This window comes from Manduca sexta, chromosome 28 (assembly GCF_014839805.1).
Source record: "Manduca sexta isolate Smith_Timp_Sample1 chromosome 28, JHU_Msex_v1.0, whole genome shotgun sequence".
In the NCBI taxonomy this organism is placed as follows: Eukaryota; Metazoa; Arthropoda; class Insecta; order Lepidoptera; family Sphingidae; genus Manduca; species Manduca sexta.
The window spans coordinates 19,992,818-20,014,128 of record NC_051142.1 but is presented as its reverse complement, the minus strand read 5'-3'; the positions used below and the strand labels follow the sequence as shown (position 1 = coordinate 20,014,128).

The following is a 21,311-nucleotide window of genomic DNA, read 5'->3' as shown; positions in this document are numbered from 1 at the left end:
ACGATAATAATTGCTTTTACTTAGAAACTCACTAGAAAAATACTACATCAGTTTTACCCGACTACAACAAAGGAAAGACAGGTTCTACTAACATAAAATTACTTAGATTACATAAAGAAAGAAAGAAAGAAAGAAACGAAGAAAAATGATTTATTTGTCACAGACTGACATACATAGGTACAAGCGTATAAGGGGAAAAAACAAAGAAAATTGACATTATTATCAAATACGATTAATAATAAGTATGATAAACAAAAAACATCTATGAATATCAAAAATAAAACAAAATCCGTAAAACTGCTGTTCATGAACACTCCACACTACAGCCAAGAAAAAATTAAAAATCCTGGCAACACCAACGAGTCACAACACTACCGTCGGGCACATCACTACTCGGTGTCCTCCTTTTTATTACATTGCGTCGGCCATTCTAACATTTTTATTGTATTTTGTAATTGTCATGATAAATAAATAAGATTCTAATCAAATGGACAATCATTTCAAACACACACAAGATGCAAACGCGCAATCATAACAAACAACTGCATATCAAGGCCGTGACAGGTATTATCATATTGAACTGATACTTTACCGCTAAGGTTAGCTGATGGTTACATGGAATGCGGTGGTCGACGCATACACATACATGTTTCAACTTATATTGGTATTCTACAAACACAGTATTATGACGTTGCCCCTTATCATGGGAAAGCGGAGATGTAAAACACTCACATTACGACTAGCTATAAGTCTTAAAATCATTTATCTGAGCGTTAGCCATTTACTGGACGTAATTCCAGACTTCGGGCTGACAATGGGCAGATAACTAATAAATACCTATTCATAATACATCTCATCTTATCTCATCAGCCTACAACTGTCCACTACAGAACATAGGCCTACCCTAGAGCGCGCCACGTTGCTCTGTCCTCCGCTCTCCTCATCCAGCGTCCACCGGCGATCCTGCGAATGTCGTCGGACCACCGGTTGGAGGTACATAATACATACTTTGGTAAATTTTCTTTATTTAAATTTATTGTTTTACTAGCATTGGTAGCGGCTTCACTCGCGTGAAAGAGTTTTTCAAAGGATATAAAAGATCAAGGAGAAGCCTATATCCTTGTTAGGGACTTAGACTATTTCCAAACCAAATTTCATTGAAATCTGTTAAGTAATTCTTGAGCTTATGGCGTTCAAACAGATGCGGCAGAGGACTTTGTTTTATAATATGTTAGGATACTACTAGGCAAATGCACGATTCAGTTAGCTTATCACAATATGTTACCAACCACAATGCCTGGGACGTCGTACGTTGTCGACTTTATCGGAACGGCTTCACTGTTTCGACGGCGTTGATATTGGAGGAAAAACTTTATTAAAACAAAGCCGTTGTTTCTCGACGGCTTCCCATTTACAATCTCCCCAGTTAAGCCGTATTAATACTGGGTATAACGCACTACCAAAAAGAGTTTTGTAAGATCCACTTGAACCTAAAACGTAATCCTTTTGTTACGTCTCCGTTGCCGCAATATTTTCAGGGAAATTCGATGACTAACTGAAATACGTAGGTAAACGAATCCGTTTCAGTTTCTAAATAGTCTGGGTATGTTCATAAGCGGAGGCGTTTTTAGGCTTAAAATCGACGACAGCGATTTTTCACCTGTGTTATAATTAGATAGAATCCATTAAGGTCTTCAAGATTTTCTTTACATTGTTTGAATGATGTATAGAGATATTTGGTTTACGTTAAGAAATATTACTGAAAATTCATATAACAACTATTTGTGCTTGACGGCTAGTACTAAAAGTGTTGTGAGCTCAGGTTGTGAGCCACTGCGTGGCTATGCACAGCGCTCGTTGTCCAATTTTTCATACCATTATGCATTTCACAACGTGTCACGGACTGCCGAGACGGATGCCGCAGGTTCAAAACCCAAGGGCACACCTCTGACTTTTCTAGAGTTATGTGCGTATTCTTTGTGAATTATCGCTTTTTTAGCAGTGAAGGAAAACGTCGTGAGGAAACCTGGGAAGCTTAATAATAATGAGGGTATGTGTAGTCTGCCAACCCGCACTAGGCCAGCGTGTGGGACTAAGGCCTAATCCCTCTCAGTAGTAAGGGACGCTCGTGTCCAGCAGTGGGACAGTACATAATGTATTACAGGTCTGATATTGTTAAAACATTTCACTAGCTACAATATCCTTTAAATTGGGAGACAACAATGTTTGCACTTTGTTTCTTACCCAGATTTTCCGATACCAAAAAACTTCTTATAGTACATACATTTACTTACAAAATTATTTTGCACAATGCCCTCTCCCTTATGCGCAGTGTGGTACGGAGACCGCGTCGAAAATTCTTTACGGTAGTCAAATCTACGAGGTATCTCAGGTAGCTATGCCATAAGTTATGAGCAACAAGCGGTATGACATTTACTCGCTCGCATTGTAACTATACATGATTATGATAATGATTTCAAAATTTAATCCTTATTAGCAATATCAGATAAGGCATCATTTCTGAAATTAGTGAATTTCAATTCAATTTAAGAAAATATTTTCAAAATTCGAATGATGTTACTTTATTTTTAAAAATTGTACTCAAGATTTGTTTTTGTGACCGTTTCCTATTATGAACTTTTAGTCCAATGAAATGTTACATTTTTTAGGCCTTACCTTGCGTTTTTTAGAGGACGCAATTTTATTTTTTTGAAATGTAGGGGGGGTCAGTCTAAAGCTAAAACCAAGTTTGTGGGGTCGCCATCCTTGTCCCACGGCCGCCATCTTGAAAATAGGGGTTGAAATGGTTTTACGATGTATCTCTTAAACTATTTATCTGACAAAAAAAATGCATAAATATTTTTTGTTGCAAATTAAATTCTCTACAACTTTGATCTAGTAACTTTTGTCGTAGAACTATAAATAAAAAAGTTATAAGCGAAAATGTTAAGAAATTCAATGTTAAGCAATGTCCATTGCAACGTCATCAGAACGTGTGTTTATAATACTTTTTTTGTACTCTCATTAATACCCAAATACCCAAGGGATCATTAGGGAACAAAAGAACATCTGCCTGCTATTATTATTATTATTTCTAACCTCTCTTATTGTAAGAATAGCTGATAATATTGTGTTGAAGTTTTCGTTCAACTTTTATCTTTTAGTTGTGCTACATATTTCTGTACGTGCGGATGTATTTTATTCTGTTTTTAATTGTGAAGACGATTTCGAATGCTTTTAGACACGATTTTAACTTTAGTGAAAACTACTTTTTTTTTATTAGCATTTTGACTTTTAAAAGACTTTTATAAGTCAAAATGCTAATAAAAAACTTACTTACGACAACTTCAACACAATATTATCAGCTATTCTTACAATAAGAGAGGTTAGAAATAATAATAATAATAGCAGGCAGATGTTCTTTTGTTCCCTAATGGTCCCTTGGGTATTTGGGTATTAATGAGAGTACAAAAAGTATTATGAACCTTATAAACACACGTTCTGATGACGTTGCAATGGACATTGCTTAACATTGAATTTCTTAACATTTTCCCTTATAACTTTTTTATTTATAGTTCTACGACAAAAGTTACTAGACCAAAGTTGTAGAGAATTTAATTTGCAACAAAAAATATTTATACATTTTTTTTTGTCAGATAAATAGTTTAAGAGATACATCGTAAAAACCATTTCAACCCCTATTTTCAAGATGGCGGCCGTGGGACAAGGGTGGCGACCCCACAAACTTGGTTTTAGCTTTAGACTGACCCCCCCTACACTTCAAAAAAATAAAATTGCGTCCTCTAAAAAATGCAACCCCAAATGTAACTTTTCAATGGACTATTTGTCATACACGCTCATTTGAAATTTCAACCTATATATCAATGATATATACTTTCCTGTGCGTGATTTTGTTACTTGTATCATCTAATAGTGGTAGTTATAATACCCTGATAATCGCATGGATAGTAAGTATATACATATACTTAACGATCTCTTAGTTTAGTAATTAGAATTTGGTGATATATATATTAGTATTTAAACTTTTTTCTTATTAATTTGTTCATTAACTTTGGTGTATCTTTTTTTTGTAGCTTTAAATATCAAGTTACCTTGATGCACCTACCTTATTTATCTCTGCACCATTCTAAAGTTGACTGGGAGAGAATGCCTTTGGCATGAATTTTGTCGTTTCACATTTGTATATAAAGTGTATAAATTAATGCTTTAATGAATTGAGGGATCCCATATTAAAAGGAATTACAAATAAGTGAGTAAAAATAATATTTTTAATACAAACTGACGATTAATATGTAGTACTCGTAATATCTTTAAATTATAAAACTTACATCTATAGAAATATTCTTAAAATCGCCAAAGACCGTAACATACACCACAAGTAAACACATCAAAGAAAAAAAACGTAGAATATTCGGCACCAAACAGTTCGCGTGATTGACAACATCGAATTATTACATTCGCAGTGATTTATACCAGGAGGGTGTATTTCAACGAAAATTTTATACAATTTACATCGAGCTAGTTGCTCTCTTGATGCTAGGCGACTGTCCATTAGTTTCAATTCAGATTTCAATGATTTTTCATAGAAGTTTCGTCGTTTGCTTAGTGTTAGTGTATTTAGACTTTAGTCCGTCTTAGTTTGACAAAAATACCAAATTCTGATAAGATACTATTTATTTTTTTGTTTTATTTATTTATACACATATTATAAAACCAGAACAGTTGATACTAATGCGATGTTATACAGATTTAATCTTAACAATTGATTTCAATACATCTATGAGCCATTTCTGTGAATTCTGACAGGTTACATGGTCAGAGATGAAGAGATGATGATGACAAGATGGTCTTGAAACGCTTTCATAGAATCGTAAGCTAATATAATGACCAAAAAAAATACTAGGTACGTAGCCTCTAGGACACCTAGAACATGTAAGTCTATTTTACTAGCTAAAGAATATTTAAGACCGATAGCCCAATCATAATTTATTAAATTTTTCGATTATTTTTATGTAAATTACTTATAAAACAGAATTTATACTCATTACGGCATTCAGATCTCGTTCCATCAGAAATGAATTAATTTCAAAGAACTATTTGATATTTCAACCTTGGACCTCAGAACCGATTGGTAAACTATTTACACTTCTAGAAAATTTTGTTTCCAGCATTCCTCAAAACTAATTTAATTCTTGTAAAATTTATTTTCAAGACAACCTGACGAGTTCTTAAAAAATAAATCTAAAGATTTTCTTAAAAAACACTAAAAAATGATTCATTATCTATATTTTTCAAGTCATAATATATTGGATTTTAACGGTTTCGTAGAATTTACAATGTTTATTTAGAATATTTTTTCATAGACATTCCACAACTAAAGTGCTGCTATTTTTTATGAAGAAACAATATACTTAATAATTTGTTAGTCATATAGGCGAACATAGTTGTACTTATGGCAGGAAAAAATTAATGATAGTAGTTTACGAAATATGTTTACAAAATGTAAACGAATTAAGTACTCAAGACGATAAACAGAAGTGCCAAAGGATTACATTTTCCGAAAAGGAAACTGACACGACTTATAGGTACCAATTATATGTATAAATGTGGTCTGTGAAATCTTTTTAATCATAATAATATTTAATATAAATTACAAAAAGGGACGCCGGCAAGAATCGGATTATATGCACTCTTCTCCACCGATAAATAGCATTTTTAATTGCAATATCAATTAGACACATTTTTTGTCGGCATTTATTTTCCCAGCAACTTATTCTAAAACTATAAGATTAAATAAAGCTGACATTGATAAAATTGTCATACAAAAATTTTGCGCTCATGCGATGGTTACTTAATCTACCGTGAAAAAGCAATACACCAATGTAAAATACTTAATATTTTTTCCATATCGTAATATGCACTTTTTTTAATGAAAATTTAAGGACTCTGTGATATCTTATAACACAGACATTTCAAGTTAGACGACTTATTACTAATTGGTATTACCTTTTGGAACCCAAATGTAGCTCATATGCCCGATCTACAACTAACTATACTTTTTAATAACTTTCATCTATCATATCAAATAGCATCTTATTAACAATGCAATCAATTCACAGAATGCCAATTTCAACACAAAACAATTCAATATAAAAACTTGCAAAGCTACGTAACCACGTAGCGCTCGTTTTTTCGTAGCGTCGTAGGCAATTTGCTACGTAGGTCAGAAGTTAGTGGGGTAATATCGCGAGAATACAAATGTATACGTGATCTTAGAGGAGGGAAGAAAAGTATAGGGTGGTGGATAAAGTTCTCCCGTTATTCATGTATGAATCAGTGATTTTCATATATTCGTTAGCGGTGATTAGTGAAGAATAAATGATGATGTTAATCATAACCTAAGACAAAACATAAATTGGAAATAAAATAATTATAAATTTGGGATAAGTATATGCTAGTTTTAGTAATCATAAGAAGAAAATTAGTACCATTATTGCTTGCACGTTGGTGCTCTGCTGGATAAAAGGATTGTTCAAATCCCTTTGTTTTTACTTCGAGAACAGTAACGAGGCTATATGTATTCGATGGTTCATTCAAAACAGCCTCAACCTTGCTATCATGTCAAGGTACGCCTAGAACCGGTCCTAATTTATTCAAAACCAGTATTGCATTAATTTTTACTAAATAAAACAAATCCGATATTATGTATTTTCATAAGCATTATATAAGATAGAGAAAAATAAAATAAATGACACCTGTTAGATCTGGTGAACAACAACACTAGGCGAGATCTCTTGTAGTTCGATTATTAGAGTTTAGATGGCGCTCTTTATAAAAGTAACGGCAACGCCATTAACATTTCTAAAGGCGGCGCTGTTTGACTATACATAACAGCAAAGCCAAAACAGACGAAAAAAACTCCGTATTGTCGATTTTTATCCTACAAAATTCAAATATATGTAATATAAAATAAAATAAATATCATTATATTATTCTCGTAAAATAGCTTGAATTTTATGTTATATCTTTTAAAAATCTAGTTCCTGCCAGTTCTTAAATAACTTACCCCAGTGTCTTTGTGCTAATCAGCGGTGTCTTCAGACTCAGAAATCCATTTAATCGCGTGATGTTTTTCTCTCTGCCCCCATCACTCGATGTCGTGTCCGCCCTGAAGGAGAAAATAAAAAATTAGGCATTCAGTGATAAAGAATTTCGAAAAATGGAGCTTATAATTATTACCTACCATTTTGTTAAACATGAAACAACATCTAGGTTAGTTCAAAAATATTTGGTAAAACAATAGGTCCAGACCAAAGATTAAAGCGAATTACACAAAATATACTTAGGAAAGTAAACACTTCCTTTGAAGGTATAGAATACAACGAAGTTTCATATTTTCATGGTCAGACTATAGCAATATCATAATGGTTATAATGAAAACCCACAAAAATGTGAATCCTGAAATTCAAGGCCATCTTTGTTATTACATGTAGAATCAAAAATTTGGAACTCGTAACGATGTAAACCATGATAAGGTTGTAGTAAAAATCCGTGAGATGGCACTGATCGTCCCTCCATAACATAAATTTACTTTAGCGCCATCTGATAATGTCTGACACAACTTTATATTTACCACAACAAAACAGAGATGGCGCTTATTATATAAAATAAAAAAATGGATAGAAAATCGGTACGGAGCTGCCACATTTTAGGATACCAGAATCCGGAACTGAATTATTTAAATAATATGGGTCCGCCGTAACCCACGCCGATATTTTTTTAACATTTGTAACCAAAACAAATTACTATTAGTTTTAGTAAGTATAGACAAGTTCGTCTATCGCATCAATGAGTCAAACAATTTACAACTATCTCATAGTTTATTTGCGGTTTCTATCATCAATAATGTTCCGATATTGGCGAAAGGTCCATATAAGCCGATTCCTGCCAGCTTCCCTTTCGTTACTTATGTAAAATCTAATTATCATTGGAATGATTTGCAAACCGCATTTATGCATATAACTAGTACCTATACGTTATGTTGAGTTCCCTTTTGGAAAATGTCAGTCTTCGCCACTGATGTCCGAGAGCCTAAAATATCCCCAATACCCTTAATCATGCCTCCTTTAACGTAATAAACTTAGCAATTCAAAACTCCTTATTAATAACCGGATCACCGCTTAGGTTATGTATTTGGGACGCACTTCATCTGATTGTTGCTGTTACTTACTCTTTGAAAAACGATGTAGCTAAAGCAGGATTGTCGTACAATTTGACACGAGTTTTATATTGACCTTTTCCCTTATATGTTAGATATTACCAAAACTATATTATATTATTTCATGTTTCTTCTTTGATGACATACTTTATAACGCCTTTTTGGTTTGATTTCTATTTTTATACTAATTTCCATTAATCGACTTAAAAAATGTATTTGGCCCGTAGTTCTTTTCCTGAACTTTGAAATTTCTTATTGTAAGTAATATAGTAAGGAAACACTAATAAAATTATTAGTTTAAACTGTTATTAATGACATTTGGACTCAAAGATCATACATTATTCCTACCCAACATAACGCACGAAAACTATACTTAAATAAAATCTTACCAAAACCTACAGAACCCGTAGAGACGTGAATAATTGGTCCAACGATAAACTCCTTGTTTTATGGGCCGGTACCAATGATTTATCGATAAAAAAATAGCCCGGATAAAGTGGGCCACGATTTAGGAAAGCAATTTTGGGAGTTCAAACAATTTACGTAGTTATTTTCTAAATAGTTTCATTCCCAAGGCCCTGGAGTTGTGCCAAACGACAACCTGATACATACTCATGCCTTTATACTAGAAGAGTTACGTGGAGGTGTTACTAGCACGCTTCATCGAGCTTATTTCCGTCTCATAAGTGTCGAGATTATCGCTATATCGAGCACAATTTCCAATAATGTTATTCATTTATTTTTAATGTGTAATTTAGGCTAATATACCATTCAGGCAATATATTATGAAGCGCAACTAGATTTAGGCACAGAATAATAATAAGTGAAAAAAGAAAAAATCTGTAAACTACACTCGAATGTTAGCCACGTAATTAGTTCCTACCAAATAAACAAATTACACAAGATTGGGCCGGTAATTAATATATTTAAATATGAGCAAAAGTTGTCTTGAGGGAATATCTCACTATCTCTCTCGCACGAGTTAATAGTGAACGCGGTGACGTCATTGTGTGTCATGCATCTTTTATTAAAAACTGACTTCTTTCTATTTTATATTTAAGGCAACGAAACTTTTCGAAATAGTAGATCAAATTAACTATCCCCTTCCAAAACAACCTTCATGCGTTAAAATATGCTCATTGATACGGCAATCGATAGGGCTGTTTGGGACCGATATCACGTGCCAACGTTAGGCCTGTAGGCATCCTTGGCTTAATCGAATTTCCTAGGGATACCTTTTGTTCTAATGGTCGTGCTCGGGCAATGGGTAAGGCTCGCAATGAATTTAATTTACAACAAATTTGTCAGAGCCCTATTAGTATGATGTAATATCCAAAGGCAGACTGAACTACTTATTTTTACCTAGTTCGTCATTATATAGCCATTCTTTTGTTTATACTTAAAAAAGGGATCCTAAGCCGAAGAGTATTTTCTATATAATTTGCTGAGAATTGCTCCCAGAGGGTTTAAGGTCAGGCGCTTGATAGTGAAAAATTATTTCATAGGATTTCTACGATATGCTCGAAAAAATGTAATATGCCACGCAGACTTCTTATTGTAATGGGTCAACGGTAGGTCCCGGAAGGAAAACCAGAGTGTATAGTTAAGCTAAGTTTTCGTTAAGATTAGTGTCGTTTGGCGAATTCCACTACGGTATTCCCTGCCTATCGTAGGAGGCACCACGAAGGGGCTGCGGACGACAACATAAACACTTGTTGCTCATGTCGCAACATAGCATAATTCCGAGCTGGCCACCTAATTATCACATCGAAGGCAACGCACAGTGGCCCGACTTTTTTACGGGCTAAGTGCGGAAAAAGGAGCCTATAACCACATCGAAGTCATGCATGCTACTGTAATTAAAAAGGGATTTTTTTTACATATATTATATATCGTTGTCATCATATCATTAGCGGCGATAGCCTAGTTGGGCGCGGAACGGACTGCCGAGACGAATGTCCGCAGGTTCAAATCCCAAGGGCACACACCTCTGACTTTTCTAAAAAGAAATCATGTGTGTATTCTTTGTGAATTTATCGTTCGCTTTAACGGTGAAGGAAAACATCGTCAGGAAACCTGCACATCTGAGAAGTTCTCTATAGGAATTTCGAAGGTGTGTGAAATCTACCAATCCGCACTAGGCCAGCGTGGTGCACTAAGGCCTAATCCCTCTCATTAGTAAAGGAGGCCCGTGCTCAGCAGTGGGCAAGTATATAATACAGGGCTGATATTATTATATTATTATTATACATCGTTGTCATGCATCAAGCACCAGATGTGACAGTAAACCTTCTTTTTTCTTTACGTATCATTGCTATAACGTATAATGTCCACCATAGCAAATAATAAATAAAATATGAATTCCTACATCGCCAAAAACCAGGTTGAAAGAACTGAGCCCGCGTGAGCGACACATTCGGTACATAATTCAATAAAGCCGCCCGCGGCGCTCTTGTACTGCTAATGGGTATTCGACTCTCGACACAGAAGAGATATTCGCACCTATTTCACTGTTCACTATTTGGTAGATATTTGGTGGCAGTTGTTTATTGAGATAAATGAGCAGCAGCAATTACTTGTGGTAGGATATGTGTCCTTGACTGCCTCGGTGGCATAGTTGTGTCGCCCTGAGGTCCTGGTTTCGAATTCCGGGTCGGTATAAAATCATCCATATTAAAAATTACTCAATCGCAACTTGGAGTCAAGAAGTTGGCAGTATTATAGTCCCATGTCTTGGAAAGCCATAGGTCCTGCACATGATCTCTCCGGTCATGTCGGATTGCTGTCTCACCAGACAATAAGAGTGAAGGAACAGAGAGTGCACCTGTGTATTGCGCACACACTTGTGCACTATAATATCTCCTGCGTACTTGGCTGATCTCCGTTGAGATTGGCCGCCGTGACCGAAATTCGGTTAGGAAGGAATCGTATGTATCCGCCCTGAAAACGGCTACTTTAAACAAGCTGTAATACCGCCATAACGGCATATGCCTGGTGTATATCCAGTTTAAAACAAGCCGGCATAACTGTATCGATTGACGAGGGATAGTCAACTCTCGTCAGTTGATATTATGTGGACCCTACTCCACTTACCATCTGGTTCATTGGGATCATTATGCTGTGCACATATAATAAATAGGGTTGACATATTAGTGGATAAAAAAATCCAGTAACTACAATGATTTTTAATGCTTACGCGAATGTTAGACATTAAAATTAAACTATTTTACTTATATGATACGGATACCTGGTCCCCTCCCTGACCATGAAGGCTGCAAAGCCTTCGAAACGTCGGGAGAAAACTAAAATAATAAAACTGCGATAAAATACGTAAAATATTTTAATTTTAAAAAGTACCAGTAATAATTTCTAGTAAAAGATATGTATCTAATATCAATGTCAATTTTTCTGTCTTATCTATTTGTGTAAGCTAGTGTGTAATAAACTAATTTTAACCAACCCGTCATTACCAGGTACCCAATTCCGGAAAGTATGTTAAATTGTATCATATAAAATGACCTTCACGTGGGCGTACCCTTGGGTAAAGGCTAGTAATAATATATATTCTTCCAACCCCACTAATATCTCGGGAGATTACTCAAAAGTTTCCCATCGTTCCCGAGGCTTACTTCCATTTGGAGTTCGCGACCTTTTCCTTCAATTTATCAATATTTTACTGCTGGAATAACGTCTTTATATATTTTATGTTTTCACATTTTTATAACAAAAGGTAATGATCATTTATCAGTTAGTGGTGACCGCTATGTATTATACATTGATCTATATTCTATAGACACGAACGCCCATATAAACAATTTGTTCAAAATCTGAACTAAAATGGCAACCAAAACGTCACTGTTATAACCTATTTATTCACTTGAACAACAAATAATTTTGCTTATTTGACTAACATTTTTATTCACACTGGAGTCTAACTCTAAGTTCTTATACTATGAGGGTCACTCCGTACACGACCACAAGCTGTTAATATTGACCTAACTAAAATCAGTTTGAATGGATTGTAGTTCAATTCAATTGAACACAGTGAATGTCAGAACGCCAAATCTAATACGCAGTACATATACGTATATATCGATGGTATTATACAAGAAAAGCAAAAAAATTAACTAAAGTTACCAACCTCTAGATCTATTGGGAAGATGTTGAAACAACTAAAGGGTTAAAATTTAAGCAAACAATTACAGTGTGTTTATTGATTACCGAAATGTACAATAACTATGTAAAATATTATGTATAAATACAATATCAATTTCTTGAATTTATCACTAGATATGAGGTAACCTGCATACGAACATTTTATGTAATTGTATTTTTTTAATTAGTATAGGTTTTTTATAATTATATTCAAACATTTTCAGAAGTATTATATTTTTTATACACAGACTATGCCTTGACATACCACTTATAGGGGTGATATAATTATATGTTATATTATTATTATTTTGCCATCAACATGACAGCGTTTGCGCGCCACCTAAAATCAAAATACTAAGGCATATAGAAGTTCTATTTTAGTTACTCAGGAAATGGATTCCCATTCCGCGCTAAGTAACAAAAAGCAACACCATTAATCATAATACACAATACGTGATGTAAACTTCATTATTTTATGCTTAGTCATGTTGTTGGATACATTAAATTCAATAGAAAACAATATTCATGTCACATAATAACTAGGGTTGCCACCTACACTGTTTCAGACTATATTTTATTTATTTATTACGCTGTATTGTAGGTACACCAAAGACAAAAATTATGGAACAAGAAAAGAGAAAAAAATACAATTCATATTATAATTAAAGTGAAAAATTGTGAGTAGCTGTCTCAGTGGCGTAGTTTTATTACACTTGCAGTGTTGTCGCGGGTTTGATTCCCGGGACGGTGATATTAGATTTTTCAACTCAATATCTCCCATAGCCAAAAAAATTTACCCAATATAGTGATAAGTGCGCTCCCATTTACGCGGGCTGTTTAATTGCTGCTACCAACCACCAGATGGTAAGTCGAGTGGGATCCAAAAGAATGTCGTCTGACAAGAGATGATTACCCCTGTGCAGTCGACACAATTATGACCGAAATTAATTACACGCATAGAGATGAAATCACTGTATTCCAAGAATTATACAAAATACTGTCAATTCCATTCTTCTATACAATTCAGAATTGCGTCAATACAAAAGCATTATTATCATGCGTCATAGCATATTGACATAATTGAATTCGCTTGTGCGGTGCCAATCATTCATGTTATTTGACAAGCGCTTTGAGTTCGGAGGTATATGGAATAGATATTGCTAATCTTTATTTAATGTAATATATTTCTGAACAAATAAAATCCCGTCATACACACAACATCACACATTTATTCTCGAAGGAGTAGGCAGAGGCGAAACTAGTCGACTTTCCGCCATATGTGTTCTGTCCCATGATGTGATAGTAGACGAGCCTATCGTCATATCGAGCACAAATTCCAGACTCCGGCCTGATACAGAGTAGAAAACCAATATCAATGACCCAATCCGGGGGTCGAACCCGAGACCTCAGCACTGCAATCAACAAAATACAACTACACTACTAAATTAATCATTTTTATTGTATTCAATTTAAAATATTGAAACACAATATAAGAATGAGATAAAAAGACTGCAAAGTCTCTACATAAATACGAACATTGTAATGCGCTCTATAAAAGTAGTTTTGGAACATTTCTTCGGAATCCACTAAAACTCTGCTCGTTTTGCCATCCCGCCTGACTTGTTTCGAATACTGTTGTTTATTTTGAAAATATTTTCTGTATTCAATAAATGGCTTTTTAAACTTCCAAGAGCCTGGATTTATTGGACGTTTTCAAGTGTCTGAAGTAAGTTTTTATAAGTTCAAATGACTTATTGATAGCGGAGGCTTGTGATAGATAAAACAGAACAAACTAGTGAGTGGAAAGGGAAAACAAAAATAAATAAATATTAACATACATCATTTTTTATCACTGAAGGAGTAGACAGAGGCGCATCTAATACACCCAGTTTTCCCCGTGTGTATTCCGCCCTGTGACGTGATAGGGCGCAACATACACACACGATCACACCAATTTTATTTTTTAAAAGGCAGGCAGATGCGGTAGTAGTGTCCACACTGTCCGCCGTATGTATTCCGTCCTATGATGTGATATTGAGCGAGTCTATCGTCATATCGAGCACAAATTACAGACTCCGGGTTAATACTGAGTAGAAAAACCGAATATCACTTTGCCCGAGTCGGGAATCGACCTTGAAACCTCAGCACTGCAGTCGTACGTTAGTTACGTAGTCCAAGTTTTGAAAAGGGGATGCCCTGGTTGCCCCTCTAATAATAAATCATATCAGCCCTGTATTATATACTGTCCCACTGCTGGGCTCGAGCTCTCTCGACTCTCGACCTCTGCTATTGAGAGGGGTTCGGACTTAGTCCACCATGCTGGCCCAGCACGGATTGGTAGACTTTACACCCCCTCAAAATACCTATAGAGAACTTCTCAAGTATGCAGGTTTCCTCTCAATGTTTTCCTTCACCGTTAAAGCAAGCGATAATTCACAAGGTTCAATTAAACACGGTTGCCTCTCTACATACCCTTAAAATGATTTGTGTTTTTGGTTTATAAAATTAGCTTTCACGAATAACACATGATCATGACACCTAATTTCATTAAGATGAAAAACCCAACACTTAATACGTAGACGCTTTCATGTTAAAGAAAATGTGTATAAAATTACATTGAATAGGGTTTGTTTACATTTCAATGAAAGAAGATGTCAGTGACAAATGTCGTGCCCTCGTGCCGCTGTTATTAGCTTATTGCTTGCTACGGCGTGGGTCATGAGCGGAGCGGGGACCGGGTTATTCTATTTCTTTATTCTGGTTGTTAATACGCATTGTATTTGTTATATTCGACCTCATGATATGCATTGTATAGCGATATGACGATAAGCTCGTCTCCTATCACATCAAAGTACGGAATAGATATATCGACAAGTACGTGACCTAGTTACTCTGCCTACCCTTTTGGAGGTAAAAGCGTGATGTTTCGTTTGTTTTTGTTTTGATATGTATCTGCACTACAATATCAATCATCAAGGGATTTTGCATCTTTCGTTGATTAAGAACATAACAGCTAATTATTTTGTATACTAAAATTAACCTACGTGTTATGAGTACCATTTTTCTGTCCCATACCACTGAAATCAAGATAAATATATGAATAGATAGATATTACAACGAAAATTCATATCACATTCAAACTCTATGTAGTCCTGATATGGTATTACTGACATCAGATACAAAAAAGATTTTAAATCTACAAAGGGCTCACCCTAAGCGGAGACTGATGCTTTTTTTCGACCTAGAGCAAATGCATTATCTTATGGTGAGAGTAAGCGCATACGAGCTGTTGAATAATCATGTCAGTATATACACATATTCATCATGTGGCAACACATGTAGTACGAACACATGTAGTAATTCCGTGATGGAAATTATTCTTTGAGGCGGTTATTTGACAGCTAATAGAACCGTCCGTGCACGCATAGTAAGTAGTCATCAAACCTTACTATTCACAATGCCAGAGAGATTATGATTAGAAGAATTGGTGTTTACTAGAGGAGGCAATTAGGGTCTTTTCGAATAAAGTCATTAACTCTCATATGCTCATGAATAAAAAATTGATAAAAGTAGGATAAAAACAAAAGAAAGTGAGTGGAGACGCGTAATAGCTTCGAGAAAATAAAATTGCATTTTGCTTAATTATTCTCAGAATCTTACCCTGGCATTATTTGAAAAGAAAGAATCTTTTCTAGGAGGCATCCATTAATTACGTCACACGTATCTACACGTACTCCTCCGTTCCTATCACAGGTGGTTACATTTATTTATATGCTCCCTTAGTGTGACGTCACATTGTATTTTACACTCAACACTGAATAAATGGAAACAGCAATCCTAAAGGATTACTTTTTTAATATAATTAACATCACGTCGCATCGGGTGGAATCTGGTTCAAATGCGGCTTGCGAGCGACCCTGTGATACAGCGGGACGTTCGTGCGAACGGGAATTCGGCAACAAAATATAAAAAATCTTATATAGCCAGATATAAAACATTTTAGTTTTTCGTTAAGTTAAGGTTATGTCTTTTAGTTTTTAATATGTGTCGTTACAAAATGTATCTCACACTGTGTTGACCCCCTTCCTGCGTTAACGGTGACGTACTCTATGGTTGGCCCCTAGAATGCACCTGAGTAGGTGTATTTCATACATTTCAAGAATGTGCAATACGATTAAAGTTTAAGATAAAGAAGCTGAGGTCAATAGGGATGAAATTGATCTTTTGATTATACAAATGCATTGATTGAACTAATGTCCAAATTTTTATGGTCAGTTTAAAGAAGTTTATTTATCAATCAGGAAAGAGTAATTTGGATTAAATATGATTATTTAATATTCATTATTATTGTCCCTACCATTGGCGAAGGGTCCACATAACGCAATTCCTGTCGGCTTCCCTTTATATAGATTTTCAGTCGAATTCAAATAACATTAGAACGATTTACAGACCGCATTTATGTGCCTATATTTTGTGTCGGGTTGCTTTTCGGAAAATTTCACCTTTCGCCACAGCCATCTATTCACCCCTTCATTCCTATTTACCCCAGTTAACGACGCCGTTAACTTGAGAGCAAACCTATGATAAAAAGCAAATTAATTATCCAATTACCACTCCATACTAGGAGCGGAACTACAAAAGTCAATTACGTAACCGTCTGCCAACGAGAAATCCGTTACAATGTGAAACGTAATGCAATTTGCAAATTAGTCGCAACTCTAGCTGTCGCGGCTACGTGCATTCGGATATGTATCTACATACAAATGTAATAATGCTGATTTTACATTGTTAATAAATGTATTGTTATTTTGAAATATATTTGTTTGTTTATTACTGGCTTAACAATAAAATATACAGTCTTTACCTTAGCTAACAATGTGCCAAGAATCATCTATTAAAAACGAATATTTTCACCAAAAGTCGCGGTTTTACTATTAATTTTTTTTTATAATTTTGTTGGTTAGTGTGAACGTTGTGGGTATATTTCCGACTAAAAATGTGAAGTTGGTATTATATACGATAAAACAATTTAAATTGCAAACCGTTCATAATATAATATGCACTATTGCTTTTTAACAAACATTATTTGAAACAGTTTAAATAATTTCAATGCTATCGATTGTGCCACTTAGATACTTATTGGTTTTTCGATAGGTATATTTTCCACAACAATAGCAACAATGCGGATTAAATTTACATATCTTCGAAATTATTGAACTTTCGGATATTTGCTCACCATGTTTTCTTTAAATAGTAACAAAGAAAATGTTTTTAAAATATGTACAAAATTTCTTTATCATAAAAATATAACAACATTTTTCTAATACGATATTGTATCGACAATGTCTACGCTAATAAAAGCGTGTTGTGCTACGAGTACTTATCCGCTACGAAAACGCTACGCAGTTTGACTGCTACGTATTTTCGTTAGGTAATTACTACGGAGCAATACATTACTCGCAAGCGTAGTAGCTCTACGCTACTACGCAATACGTAACTCAGTACTACTATTAAATAGTGAACGGCACAATCAGGTCATTGCATACTCGACAATTTTAATTTACTTTAGAGTCATAAAATTAAAACATTAATAATCTTGTATTTTCTTTATATTCCTTACTTCTACAGTTGATTTTTCAACAATTAATAATACATTGTAATCTAAAATATAAAATAAATATTAGAACTATTTGTCGCATACTAACATTCTTCTTTATATTGTTATTTTTCTTTTTTTTTATTTTTATGAGTGTTTATTACACGGAAAGAATTTCAAGTTGGAATAAAAATACCAATGGCGAAGGATAATATAACCCATTTCCTACCGTCTTCTCTTTCGCAATTATGTAAAATCGAATTATCACTAGAGCGTTTTGCACACCGCATACATGCATATTAGTTAGTACCTATGTATATGTTGTGTCGGGTTTCCTTTCGGAAAATTTCACCCTTCGGCACTAAAAAATACTATGTTCAGAATAGCCTCAATTCCATATTTAAAAAAAACAGTGTTTACTCCTGAAATAAAACAGACTCTAAGGAAAACTCTACTGTAACATTTTGTAAACTAGACCGTCATATAAACCACACTATCCTCTTCACAGACAAAGGCTAATCTAATTCATTGCGTTTTATAGGGCAGTAATTGGCCGCGGGTGCCAATATCCTGCCAGTAATGACTTCCTTGAGTAGCTTTTGATCTTATATGGAACAGTGCGTAAGAAACAATTTATGTATAATTATAGAGTTATTTAAGTTTTATTTATTAGTGTTTCACATTTAAGGATCATATTTTTTTTATTTCCGTGTTTATTTATAATTGTTTTTTTTTAATATTATATATCTAAAACCTTAAAGATATATAAAGATACAATAGAGAATATTTTTTTCATATGACTGTATACCTAAGCTTCTGTACTGTTTCTTCCCATACTTGTTCTTAATTTCAAAACATAATCTCTGTAGAATAGAATGCGAAGTAAAAAAGTGTTTTAAATTATTATAGCTTTACCAACATTTCATGTATATACCTACATAAATCTTTGAAAGTAAATTGTTTTCGGATTATATCGCGGTCTTTTGTATTTTAATTTTCTCCCTACTTTTCTTAGTCTGCAACCTTCATGATCACGGGCGGTCTGAGCAATTGGTCATTCAAAACGTAAAAATTTTAATATCTACCTACATTCAACAATCATAAAAAAAAATTAAAAAATCAAGTACCATCTTTAAATCATAAAAACCAGTTTATTTCAAGGTCTAACAATATTTTTTTTTTATTCTAAAATCCGTGATACTATCCGAAAACTAATTTTATTTCGAAGTCTAACATTCGCGTAAGCATAAGAAATCTTTATACAGGCTTTTCAAGACGTGAACCTTTTTAAAAGCGATAAATCAAAATAATGACACAGTTAATGTAGCCTAAATATAAATACAATACACTTACGTTCACATCTGTTGGCGCCTGATTTATGTACGAGAAGATAAGAGCCGAGCATCGACTATCGACGCGGGAGATTTATACCTTCCACGTGTTTATCTATTGTTGATTGGAAATAAACGCACTATACATTTAGGTTATACACCAATAGTTTTAGTTTACGGAAAGAAATTGGGTATGTAGAGAGGACACATTTTAAAAGTGTAATTTTTGTTTATATGTAAATAATAAAGATATGACGGATAAGTTTTATAAATAACTAGCTTTTGCCCGCGGCTCCGCCCGCGTTATAAAGTTTTTCGGGCTAAAGTTTTCAGCGGGGGACTTTGTTTTATAATATATTTTTGTAGAACTTTTTAAGAGGAACAATCCCGTCATACATCATTGTTGCATAACTTTAACCGTTTACGTAGCGCACGCAACGGAAGCTCTCAAAACTAATAAATTTTCCCCGTTTTTGCAACATGTTTCATTACTGCTCGGCTCCTATTGGTCATAGCGTGATGATATATAGCCTATAGTACTCCACAAACAAAGGGCTATCCGACACAAAAAGATTTTTTCAGTTCAAACTGGTACTTCCTTAGATTAGCCGTTACTGCTCCGCTCCTATTGGTCATAACGTGATGATATATAGCCTATAGCACTCCACGAACAAAGGGCTAGTACTGATAAGTATTTATCGAGGATTCTGGCCAGGATTACTGCCATTACTTGGAGACCCAAAGAAAAACACGATAATGCCGACTTAACGTTTAATTGCGAGAGAGCGGGAAACGATGCGTTATTGACAACGTCAAAACTGTGTTGCCAGATGGCACATATATCACAAGTACATAGAGTAGCTGTCAAACAATGTATCACGCACCGGCGCGATCTACTTAAAATGAAACGTACTTATTTTCGTGAGGGATACTCACACACCACGTACTGGCGCCGTTTTAGTACATGCTATGTATCAGAGATGGCGCTGTATGTGAAAAATGATTTTCCCCGTTTCCTGCTTTTCTCTTGATTTTTTTCCTGAATTTTCTTTATTATAAACCTCACGGAGTCCGAGACCTTTCCAACGAATGTAAAACCGTGGAAATCGGTTCGCGCGTTCTGGAGTTATAGCGTCAGGAAGGAAAACCCGACTTATTTTTATATTATAGATGTATTAAAAATAGTCGTAGTTTAAAATTTACTATGAAAACTTGTGTCAAGATTCACGAATTATAAAGTTTTGGTCTCCTTACGCGTACTCCATACTTACATGATTATTTTTCTAGACACAGTAATTGTATGATATTTATTGTTATACTTAACTTCATATTATTAAAGTAATAGTGATGGTTGCTATCTATATTGATGTGTGAAAAATACTTTTCAGAATTTAAAAAAAGAATGCATGTCGGTGTTATGTTTGCTGTATTTATGGCAACGAATAATATTGATTTATTTATTATAATTATTGTAAGGATACTTATATAATAATTTGATATTTATAAATTTGGGAACGTTTTTATTTTCGTTCGGAATCTACACAAAAGACAGCGGAGAGACATTTGAGATAAATAAGATGAAGTCATTTGTATCGCACTTTACCAAATTTAATAAAATAACAGTTTCGTATTGTCTTTTTATATTTATTTGTCTGAAAATCTTTGAGGTAGAAGCATTTTCGGGCCTACCATGACTGATGATTTATTTGATTACAGGTATAACATAATTACTGCGATTTTGGCAATCAGGACAAACAAGAAACAACGCATTCATAATTGTAATTTTTCAATTGAATTTAATTCTTGGGATTCTGTTGTTTTTTTTTTTAATTATCAGGTTTACGTATACTGTTATTTAGTGTTTTGAATTTAAAGTTATTAATGGTTTTGCTACAGCCTAAAGATAAAAACAAACACACTACGCTCATCCCGGAAGAGGTAAGCACAGGTGTTACTAAGGCACCCACTCTATACTAGTGAATAAATAGCT

General features: G+C 34.4%; 1 protein-coding gene across 1 annotated transcript in view; it reads right to left on the bottom strand.

The window, feature by feature from the left end:
* LOC115449542 (synaptotagmin-7-like) overlaps nucleotides 1-21,311 on the bottom strand; it is a 275,690-nt gene that overhangs the window by 230,047 nt on the left and 24,332 nt on the right. The window contains exon 2 of the mRNA XM_037444638.1: nucleotides 7,088-7,189. Coding sequence (XP_037300535.1) covers nucleotides 7,088-7,189 — 102 coding nt within the window. The remainder of the gene's footprint in view (nucleotides 1-7,087; nucleotides 7,190-21,311) is intronic.